At 35.1% G+C, this 12,466-nt stretch overlaps 1 protein-coding gene across 7 annotated transcripts in view; it reads right to left on the minus strand.

Moving 5' to 3' along the window:
* The window catches only part of LOC110832008 (uncharacterized), a 54,996-nt gene that overhangs the window by 6,001 nt on the left and 36,529 nt on the right, over window positions 1-12,466 (minus strand). For 6 of the 7 annotated variants that reach the window (XM_022068629.2, XM_022068627.2, XM_022068628.2 and 3 more), the window contains 8 exons: window positions 11,490-11,619; window positions 11,303-11,406; window positions 10,413-10,590; window positions 8,870-9,113; window positions 8,471-8,630; window positions 7,105-7,231; window positions 6,022-6,195; window positions 4,079-4,161 (listed from right to left, as the gene is read on the minus strand). In XM_022068629.2, coding sequence (XP_021924321.1) covers window positions 4,079-4,161; window positions 6,022-6,195; window positions 7,105-7,231; window positions 8,471-8,630; window positions 8,870-9,113; window positions 10,413-10,590; window positions 11,303-11,406; window positions 11,490-11,619 — 1,200 coding nt within the window. Of the gene's footprint in view, window positions 1-2,759; window positions 2,801-4,078; window positions 4,162-6,021; window positions 6,196-7,104; window positions 7,232-8,470; window positions 8,631-8,869; window positions 9,114-10,412; window positions 10,591-11,302; window positions 11,407-11,489; window positions 11,620-12,466 lie in introns of all 7 variants that reach the window. The other variant, XM_087355528.1, reaches the window with a different exon arrangement.

The following is a 12,466-nucleotide window of genomic DNA, read 5'->3' on the forward strand; positions in this document are numbered from 1 at the left end:
AACTTGAAAGACAGGAGTTCCGGCAAGCCGTAGCGTGTGTGGCCACCCTTAGATTTCTTATCAACCATATAAATCAACCTGTCACATTTCATTATGCTGCATATATCAGCAATAGCCAAAAAGCAGACATAATTTAATCATATCCATTTTGTAGTATCAATTATATTTAACTATGCATACCTCACTGGCTTGAACATTAATTTTTTGCTTATTAATTTGGTGTTAAAGCTAATATACATTAAAGATATTACACTGTTTGAATGCATACATTATTTGTCCTTGTTTTCCATTAATATACATCACACCAAAAATATTAATAAGCTGTACTTAAGAGTTTATGCCATACACAAATTTTGGTACGACAAAAGCCACTTTTAGGAAACAGATAAAGTTTGCTTTGATATTCTTGTAGAACAGATATCATAGTGGACCAGAGTTAAATAAATACATCTGACAACTTCCAGCACACAATGCCCATACTAATAATCATCAGAAACCATTATGTGATTTGGGAATGAAATAATGTTTCAGTGCATAGATCACACATACCTTAGTGCCCTTGGTATGGTTTCATGTTGCCCATGATAATTTGGAAAATATTCATAACAATTTATAAATTAGTCACTGATGACTGTAAAGCATTTGGTAATTTCTGCTCTGTGAACTAAATTTCTATCCATTGCCAAGGGATTCTATACATTTACATTGCAATCAGATGTCACATTTTATTGAAGGGTTCAGGTGTCAATAATTTCGACCTTTTCTAAGAAATTTATTTATTATATACTCCTTAAGTATGAGTGATAGAATGTGTCAAAACAGTGCTTGAAAAATATCCTGATCTGAGAACAAAAGGTGCAAATCCATCTGTTTTTCATTCATGTTTTGGGGTAGAATAATACTGTGGCTGCTACAAATTTTAAGCTTATCCCAGTTGCCAACACTAATAAAATGTTGGCAGCCCCCTGTTTCAGTGCTTCTGATTCTCCCAGCCTCAGAAGACAATCAGCAAAGTGCTCTCCCAAGCCTCTGCTGAATACATAGCTCTCAAAGTGGAGTTAACATATTCTTACAATACACACAAACGCAGCAGCAGTTCCCAAACTCTTTTGCTGAGACCCTAAATACACTACAAACATGACCTACTGGCTTTCAGACTGAACATTTAAACAATGTATTCAGAGCCTGTGTGATCCATACTTGGATCACAACCGGAGGAACATACCATTTAATTAAAATATTTTGCATAACTTCATGGAGTCAATCCAATTTCAGTGTTTATGACTCATAACTAAACTACAGTTTGATTAGACCAAGTTACATGGAATGAAATTTGTATAAATAATAAAATGTAATTTTGAATGACAATCAAATCTCAAATCTACATAGTACATACATACCAAGACAGTGTTCTACAAGTAGTGAACATTCCTGGCCTACTTGTCAATTATTAAATCAACCACAAAATAAGGTTTCAACTCAGATATTGATGTAATGACAATTTAAGTATAAACTGAAACATGTGGAAAACAATGCACAAAAGCAATGATAATATTGCAGCCATCATAATACAACATACAGAACTATACTAAATGAAAGAGAAAAATTGGAAATGTTTGTCTTATGTACAGACATTCAAACTGAAATGTTAGAGAAAGAAAATTTACATAAAACTGAAAATAAAACTTGAAAAAGGAAACTGTAACTTGAAATCCACCAGAGAGAGTAAAAAGAAAATTCATAACTCTGGCGTGAAAGAACAGTGACTAGGTCTGGAGATAGGGACTAGCTCTATCAATTGGTCCCAACAGAGTAGGTTTTACCTGAAGACGGAGATAGACTCCAATCTCCAAAATGTCGTGTTTTATTGTTTTTATTAAATTTGAGACGATGGACAATGTCAAGAAACTAGTTTGCTTCAAAGACACACCATCATCACAAATCTTCAGAATTGAGGGACCTATATTCCTCATAGCAAAAATTTGTCACACAACATAGAAAACTGCATTTACTCTGGGTGGAGCCATTTGCTATGTAATCTCCAAAAATAATACTTTTCACTATGATAAGACTGTCAACCATAACCTTAAATCTAACAGAATAAGAAAAGTTTTAAAATGTAAAGCATAAACTGATCAGCTCCATTATGGAAAGAAGTTATAAAACTTATTTTACCACAATCATAAGTTTGCCACCATCATCACCTAATCTTCAGTTCATTAAATACCACTCTAAAGTGCTCTGGTAGCTCCAGCATCCCATTACAGCAAAATTATATTTTATAAGTTTCACCAATTTTGTTAATTTTTAGTGAAGAGTAGGGTTTGCTCTGGGGAACAAAAACATTACCAAGGTTTAAAAAAGTGATCACTCAAAGAGGTGACAACAAACAACCCTCTATATTTCATTATGAAAGAGGAAAATTAATTAAATATTCATAGCAATGAGTAACATTTTTTTTAAAATTCTTGATATTCATATAACCCAATTTTAGGAATGTGTTAAATGATAGTAATGGTTGTCACCTTTCTCTTATAGGGTTGATAGTTACTGTTCAGAATATAAGTATTTTATGGTCAGTGCATTACACTGCATCTTTAAATATTTCAAATACATTAGATGTTTCTGTAACTTACAACTTTACTCTCTGTCATGGATTTCTAGACCAGTGCAACAAAATAAACAAAGCACAAGATTCTCAGTAAGCAGCAAAACCGGACGCATTCAAACTGCAGGGACAAGAGTATGCTTTTACTTACTAAAGTGCCAGTATGATGGCTACATTTCATCATCCAACACCCTGTAAACACCAACAACAGTAGTAATAATAATAAGGATAATAGATATCACACCCAGTCAAGATAATAAACAATCTTTCAGAATGCTGTCAATCAACCACAAAAAAACACATTTATTATTTTCATCTCATCCTAATGTAAATAAGAACATTTATTTACAATTTCTTAATCAGTTTAAATTTGTAATTTTAAGTTTCCCCACATTTCTTTTGGCTGTCATCTGTCTTACATATTTCATACCTGCAATTATTATTAACGTAATACCAATGTTTGCTGAGTTTAAGAGCTACAGTCACAATGTAACAAAGTGACTGATTACGGCTAAGGCTGGGGCCACACGACCGTACAAAGTACGTCCGTTGTAACGAACATCATGACGTCCGTCATAGAATTATGAAGGGGCAAGACCACAGAACGCAAGGGCTTCTTCCGGCTCCATTGAGGCAACTGACGCATCACACTGTGCTCGTGTGGTGTCCTCACCTACGGCCGTATAAAAGTATGTCCGTTGCAACGGACGTACTTTGTACGGTCATGTGGCCAGAGTCTAAGTAGTAGATGCTTATACACTGTATAACTCATTTACTAAGGAAGAGATTTAAGATCCCTTCAGATCCAGCCAGAAGCCCTCCAGACCAATAAAAGGCAGTCATCACTGTAAGGCAAGAAAGCAGTGCACCAGAGCCCTCAAATACTATTTACTGTTATTGCTATGCACTTGAAATGCCTCTGCCAGGAAACAGCCTCATAAACTCCTCTGATATGCATGCACCTTATTCCTCATTACTGCATGATAATGAGTTTCATAATTTGTACTCTTCACTAATTACAACCATATTTTATAAAATTAAGGAGGATAAAATAGGTGGGGCAAGATTATACACAAATAAATAATTTTCAGAAACATAAATAAGAGCATAATATTAAAATGAATCTTACAGACTGAGTACGTAACTATGGAATGTATTCAGCTGGCTCAGGAGAGGAAACTGGTGTGTTCTTGTAAAAATAGTAATGGACCTTCGGGTTCCATACAAAGTGGGAAATTTCTTAACTAGCTGAGTAATAATTTAGCTTTTCAAGGACTCTGGTTCATAGAATGAGTGATTTAGTTATGTGCTGTTGATCTGACTGAATAAAATAACTGTTTTACTGATAATTATTAGTTTAGCCACCCAAAACTGATATAACCTTTAACAGTAATCTCTTAAAGAATGTTAGCAGTTTCTTTGACTACAAATTAGGTAAGCAATTACAAGAAAAATTCAAATAAAACTTACACTTCATCTTGATTTTCATTCACTCCTTCCTCAGCTACTAGAAGTTCATATTCTTCAGCTGCATATCGATCCCAATCTGACATCTGCAAACATGAAATAAAGAATGTCAGTACCTCTATATCTTATAAACATTTGGAAGCAAACCATATTCTTAGTTTATAAAGGTACAAAAGCATTTTCATGCATTACTAAATAATGCCTAAAACAATTCTGAATTTGCCTCTAAAGAAGAAAGACACATTTTGCAGTTTACAATAACCCAGTAACGTAACATCTGGAATAACAACAGAGAAATTAAGATACCATGATTACAACACTGTTGTGAGATTTGAGGTTCTCACAGTAGTAAAGCCTTTCTAAATCTATATTACATCTCCACTTCCCAGCACCACCACTTCAGCCCTGAGGGTGGAAACAGCATGTTTCTCCAAAATACTGGTTTCTACCTATGAGTCTACATAACATTACAACCAAGAAGAACATCATTACATGACTGTTCCTAGGGCATCACTGTGGAACTTCTCTTCTTCTTCTCTTGCACTACAGCCCTTGGTGGGCTCTGGCATCCCGAACAATATGTCCCCATCTCCTCCTATCTTGAGCTACCTTCTTCCAGTTGCACACTTTCATCTTTCTCATATCTTCCTCTACCACATCAATCCACCTTCCCCTTGGTCTTTCTTTGGGTCTTGTTCCCCACAGTTTCTGGTTTAATACCAAATGTGGCAGTCTATCCTATCCCATTCTGACCACATGTCCCGCCCATCTTAACTGTTGCGATTTAATATATCTCACAATGTGCTCATGATGGATCAATTCTTCTAACTCTGCATTATAGCTAATTCTATATGATCCATCATTATGCTTTAGTGGGCCAAAGATTTTCCATAGAATTTTCCCTTCAAAGCACATTAACTTGATTTCTACTTGAGATGTGAGTTTCCAAGATTCTGCCCCATAAGTTATTACCGGTCTAATAATCACTGTGGAACATGCTCTAAAAAAATTGATATACTTCCCATTTACCATGAATGTTATGAAAGTTTTACAAGAAGTCTAGCAAAGTATCATCTGTTATTGCATTTTGACAATTATAAAACCAGTCTTAGAACAAGAATATAGATTAGCATTAGATCTTTAAAATATGGTTTTAGCCAAAGCATATTTCTTCTACCTTGTTATAAGTAATATTAATTAGTAACAAAACTGAACATTGTCTTTAACAATTTCCATGCTATAGAATGGATGTAATGTCAGCAAACAATGTTGTCTTGAAATTTGAGTTTATAACTGAAAACAAACTCTCCTACCATCTTTACATAATCCAAGCCAAAAATGTGTGACTTCCTGATAAAGTGAATTTTATGGTATCATGGCAAAAATTATAGCATTTGACTTATAAATTAAACTCAGCATAAAAATGGTTTAGTGAAATAGAAAATTACAGTACTGAACATGAACATTATATTCATCACTGAATCTAATAGAAAAATCCTAATTACTATAGTTGTTTCATGAAATAATGCACCAGTAAATTCAAGATCTCAAGTATATATTGTTTGGGATTCACAATGAACATGCATTTTCAAAGGTTTAGTGAAAACTGAAAAGTTTAACTCCAAATTCACAGTTTTTAAATACCAAATGTAAAAATTTATTCTTCACTGATTACTATGTGATTTACCTGGAATGTTTTCAGTTCCACTTATCACTTATACTTAGGCCCGATGTTAATGAACCTTTTTAAAATCATGGTGTCTCAAAAAATCAATGTATAATCAATCATTACTTATTTATTTTTTCTATTTAAGTTTGCCCTATCCATAATTATAAATTTTTTTTAAAAAATACAGATACTAATCATTACTGTGCAATTGAGCATCAAAGGGGAAACTGATCACACATTATCTATGCTTAGGAGATATATTCATTATTATACCAACCTCATGACCGTCTGTATCATGGTCTCGCTGAGAAGCAAATGGATCGCGCTGCTCATGGTCGAGATATTTTTCCAGGTTAAAGAATGTATCAAAGAAGATGGGTGTCATTTTACAGTGTTTTAAATCTCCAAGAGAAATTTTTCCTGCTTCTGTCGGATGGAGCATATCCAGCATCTAACATAGGTGAGGAAAAGAAATAAGAGTTAAAAGTAAAAATTTTAATAAACATAAACTGAATACCCTTCATAAATGTATGTGACAATAACTACAAAACAATAAAATTCAAGAGTTTTAATGAAATAAACATTCTGATATTATATTGATGCATTCTGATTATGTTTCATGTCACTGAATTTAATATATATTCCATCTACACAATTTAATTTTATAATATCACTTTATGATGATATGTTTTGACATACCATAGTCACATCAGGTCATTTCTCAGAGTTCAGAAACAACACATTTTAAAAGCTATGCAAATACTAACGAATGACAAACAAGGTCAATATATGTACATATAAGAAAGATCCCATTATAAAAATAGTAAAGCAGAGGGGAAACAGCCCAAATGACACTGAAAATAAAATTCTAATATTTATGGTACAGTTGAGCTACAAGGATATCTATCACTCATTATTTCATTAGTAATATCATTGCACTTAGCAAATAACAAGATAATGGATACACCACACAAGAAATCTCCACACAGAACATAGCAATCCAAAGGTAAGAACATTACATCTAATATCCTGAAATTCTGAAAGGAATAAAATATTTTATCTTCCGCCATATCTGTTCGAGCTTGCTATCACGACATCTTTCTGTGTCACGGCATAACCGAAGTATGCAGATACACTTCAGTAACTTGCTTAAGCTTTACCATATGGGAATATAAAATTTAAATCCCAATACTACGGAGCTGCCAGCCAGACTTAAAATCTGGGTTTAATGATTAGCATTGTGCTACTGCAATACATGGCCAGCTGGATCACGCATAAGCTGTGACATATGACCAACATATGTTACGCTTTATTATATAAAATTTATTAATAGGCAACATTTTATTGGTGATAACATTACCTGACAGAGACAGTCCTCAAAGGGTAAAGTCTCTATGCCAATGGCTTCCATCCTCTGAAGCTGTTCTTCATAGAAATATTCTAGTTCATACATGGAGAGGTAACCATCACCATCCAGATCCATGCATCTGTACAAACAATAATTATTTGAAACAGAATCACTTTTTGATAGGCATTTATTAAAAAACACTGAATTTTCATATTTGTGCATTATTACAGCAATCTAAACTTCCCAGTCTCCATTTAAGAAGGACTACCTTAAGACTGAAAATTTCAGACTGTCATGAGTTAGTTACATTCTTAAACTATAGTATACTCTCAATTATTCAGGCCAGTATTTTGCATTTTTTTCCACATGGTGGCATGCTAAAACAGTTCATGACACAAACTCATGTATTACTATCAACATTCATGATTGTATAAAGTATGTTCACACTATTCTCTCTCTCTCTCTCTCTCTCTCTCTATATATATATATATATATATATATATATATATATATATATATGCTAAGTCTTTCACTTGATTTTATATTCTTTTGTAATAGGCACTATGATTAACTTTTATTCTTCTTCTTTATTACGCCATCTCCTTTACAGGAGGTTGGTGACATGTTATGAACAGGATCCTTCCATCCTTTTCTCAGACTGGGACCTGTTCATATGTTTTTAGGCAGGTGATACAGAAGTGGTTTGCCATTGCCTTCTTCCGTGTGTATGGAGTAATTGTTGGGAAGCCCCGGAGGAAAACTCCGTGTTGCCTAGACCACGGCCTTGCTCAACACAAGTTATAAATTCGGGCACCACCAGGAATTGAACCCGGGTCCTCAGCAATACAAGGCCAGCGTTCTAACTGCTAGACCACCGTGGCAGTTGATTAACCTTTACCATACAGGAATAGGGGATTTAAACCACATATTTCAGTGCTGGAGATCAGACTTTAGCTACATGATTAATGAATGGTTTAGTGGTAGGCTAGTGCAATGCTTGATCAGGTGGATCACACATAAGCTGTGATGCACTTATGACAAGATGAAAATGAAAGAGAAATATAAAATTTCACAAAAAAATAACTTACAGAGAAAAGACAAGATTAAAAATGGCTATTCATTAATAGTGGAATATGTATAAAATACAGAACTGTACTAAAAATATCAAGACAAAAATTTAACAAAGAAACAGCAGGACAGTCTGGTTATATTACAAAAGGATGAAAAAAGATCTCATTGCTAATATAAAAATTTGTGTGGCTATTGTTAAATGTATAGAAAGATATAAATATGTCATGTCACAGGACACTCAGACATGCGTTGCAGCTAATGAAAGGGAAAGAATTTGTAGACAATACATTAAACAGAATAAATTTACCTGAACCAGTACTCAATAGCTGTTGGATGTGTTTTATCTTCCTCAGACAAAAGAAACCACACAAATTCAGTGTAACTCATCTTGTCCTCGTGTAACTGCTGTCGATTCCCACGTGTCACTGCTCCTGAGAATATTCGATCTATCATGCGTGATGAAAGTGCTGTAAATCAGAATATACACATCTCTTGTTGATCAGAAACAATCAGACATAAGAGTGAAGAAAGAGAAATAAAAGACCAAAGATCTATTTCATGAAAATTTGTGCCAGGTTCTGTATGTTAACGTCTAAGATAAATATCTTATTGCTGAAAATGTACACATACAAATTTCTGTTCTAAAAATAATCATAATGCTTATATAAATATACCTTCATCATTAACACTAACAGCAAGCACTCACCATGGTCACTGTGTCTTGTGAGGTCCTGCTTATCAATGTAGAGATCATGGTCACGGTCCAACTCCCAGAACTTGCAGTAGATGACATAGAAATGCTCATAGCTGAAGTATGCAGTCACTTGGTTGATGTCTTCCTCCTCCTCAAGGAGTTGTATAACGTTCAAGAGGTTTGACCTCCTGAGTTCTGGCAATGTGATGCGCCCACTCCATGACCTGTTCACACAGTAGTAGATGCGAGCAATCACCTGCAAAAGAAGTGATGGTCTGCTGATCACAAGTAATAATGTAATGTTTATACTTCTGTACTGATGGTGAATATGTACTTTTTACTGCAGGATAAATACCAGCCTAATTATGTTTACCTTGAAAGTAATAAAAGTGCCACCAATTGTTTGCTGGCAAGAATGTGGCAAGTATAGTGGACAGCTGCCACAATCTGGTCTTCTGGACAGAGTCTGTGGTCTGCATTTCTTCCAACAATGATATCATGATTATTACAATGTCACATGGCTACCAGAAACCCATCCATTTAAACTGGGTACATTTAAAGAATAAAATTTACAAATACCTTATTTGTTTAACATTATTACATTGTATTGAAGAGACTGATAAGAGAAAATATTAATATCAGCTAAAGTACAATTTGATAAACAGTAAGTTATACCCTTAATGAAGAGGAATACTATAAATTATGCTTTCACTAAAATATTGCACATCAGTGCCATGGGAGGCATGTGCATGTGTGTGTGTGTGTGTGTGTGCAGCAGTGCCATTGTGTTGAAAGAAACTGATGGCAGAGAAAGTGAGGGCAGAAATTTATCTAAGGCTGGGGCCACACGACCATACAAAGTACGTCCGTTGCAACAGACATACTTTTGTACGGACGTAGGTGAGGACACCACACGAGCGCCAATTACCGTGGCAGTTTGAAAGGATTTAGAAGAAAAAAAAAGTATTGTCTGTACTTGTCCCGCGCCGTAGCCGCGTGGTCTGAGGCATCATGCTTCGGACTGGTGATATGGAATGCGCGCTGGTTCGAATCTCAGGGAAGAAGAAATTTTCTCATGAGCTTTCAACCAGTGTATGGGACCGGTGCCAACCCAGCATCGTGAGGAAATTGGGGAGCTACAATGAGTAGCGTAATCCGGTCAGGAAAGCTATCAATGGCTGGGGGTTCGTCGTGCTGACCACACGTCACTCTGTATGTGCTTGGATGATCGTTCACCTCTGCTTAGGCATGTGAACGTGAGGCCAGCAGTCAAGCTAGTCGGATTTGGCTCTCTGGAGCTGTTACGCCACAGATTTTTAATTGTCTGTACTTACAAATCATAATTCTATGACGGACGTCACGATGTGTGTTACAACGGACATACTTTGTACGGTCATGTGGCCCCAGCCTAAGTTACAAAAAAGCTGCCATAATAACTGTCACATAGATCATTTTAAAGAAACTCAAAAACTTCCTACAAAGACACACTGTGCATAAAAACAAGAGAAATACAGGCCTTTAAAATCAATATGTTCCTGAGGTGTACAGTACTTACTGTATGTACATATCGGGAGTGGAATTCTGTGGCTTCTTTGAGAAATGTAAGACCTGGATGTGTATCTACTACATCTTGGACCAAGGGTATGAAGTCCTCAGGAACCAAGAATTCTTGCGTACCTCTTGTCATTATGTAGACAAACCTTGATGTCTTGTCATGGCATTCTGAAATCATTCTAAACAGAACAACAATTTTGCATATTATGAACAGTATATCTATAATGAACAATGCCAGGAAGCAGAATTATCACAATGGGCCCAAGATAATGGCATACCTTGTTTCTGGTCATGTTTAAAGACTTGCAGACAAGAAATACAGATAATTCTGAATATTTATAAAATCCAATCTGGAGTAGATTCAGAGTGGCAGAACATATGCAAAAATGAATAATTACATAGTCACAGGAGGTGTTTGAAGTGAGCTTATGTTACAGATTGTATTTTAGGTGGCTATTATAGGAAGTATGATGATGAGAGGTAACAATCCTCTACATTCTCACCAGACAGTCCATATGACATGCTAAACAAAGAATCTAGCCATTACAAGCAAACAAATGATAATTGAAACACTCCAAAATAAATGTCTGAAATTAGCACAACTTATTAACATAGAATCACTGCTTTTGTTGTCCAATAACTTTTACAGTAAAAATTTAACAATTATCCATGTATTACAGCTATCAAAATACATCAATTTGTTAATTTGGATTTGCGGAAACTTGGTAGACATAACCATAACTTTCAGAATCCTAGCATTTATGGAAAAATGGAAGAAAAATACAAAATTACAAGTTAAGTTATCTGGAAACAGTTCTCTCAAAAACTGACATCACAAAATTAAATATATTAATTCTACCTCACCTGCCTGTATATTATAATTCCACTTACTTCTTCCAGAAATCAGTGAAAGTATTTGCTTCCACATAACCAAGTTTATCCCCTCCAGCTGCAATAAATAATGGAATCTTCCAGTACAAGGAGCACTGACAAGCCTATAGAGAAAGAAATAAATACATAACTTAGTTGCATGAAAACTGTGATTTTGAAGAAAATTAACAGAAACAGAAATACATACCTTGGTAACTGTGTCAAACTTCTCACGAGGCACTTGCTGGTTTGGAAATTGCTGGAAGACTGAAGATATTTTCTGCAGAATAGCATCTCCAAAATGCTCATTGGTGGGTTTACCCTGAGGGTAGTAAAATCTGAAACAGAAGCAACCAGTCTTAAGTAAAAGAGAAAAGTATATTTACATTTACATATATAAAGCATACCATAATTGAACTTGCAGACCTTATTACATTTTAAATCCTTTCCTTTACAGAAATAAATCATTTGGGTCCATACTTCAGTAAACATCATATTTTCTCCCAATTTTTAAAAATACCGTTTATTTCATGTAAGTGATGGCAAAATTTATGGTGATTGTATTGTATTATTAATAAAGGGTTTCCACTTTTGTGCAACAATGCCCCAGATCATGTATGTTGCTTGCTCCAACACAAGAACCTTGACAAACACTGACAGCCCCATAAGGTGTTCCTCCCTCATACTAGAGCATGACGCCTAAAAATAATCATTGGTCTACTGAATAGTGTACTAGCTTAGAATTCAAAAGGCCTTAGGTTTGATCCCAAAGATCATTATTAACGTGAGAAAAAATAAAGCTATAAAACAAATCTGTCAGTATAATGACAACCAATCACCTGAAAATTGGCTCACAGCCAACCCATAAAACACAATGCATACCACATATACCCAAGACAATGGCCAATGCCCAGCATAATATTAATAGAATGAAAATAGGAAGGTGTCAAATGTCTCAAGTTCTGCTGAAAACAAGGCAAATATTAATGTATAGCTGAAGTCACATACTTTCAAACATTTCAGTGGGCATAAATGGTGGCTGCACTGCAATGACTAGAAAATGTGGCAATAGTCAGAGTGATGTGCACTGTGGAAAGGCGTTGATGTGCCCTACCATCAGAACTACTGCCAAGTATCTTTGCCATAATTTCTGGCACCAGAAAGCAATTTATTTTGTCCATGATG

Source organism: Zootermopsis nevadensis, unplaced genomic scaffold (assembly GCF_977971745.1).
Source record: "Zootermopsis nevadensis isolate Lab colony 2312 unplaced genomic scaffold, Znev_1.0 Znev_ptg000024l, whole genome shotgun sequence".
In the NCBI taxonomy this organism is placed as follows: Eukaryota; Metazoa; Arthropoda; class Insecta; order Blattodea; family Termopsidae; genus Zootermopsis; species Zootermopsis nevadensis.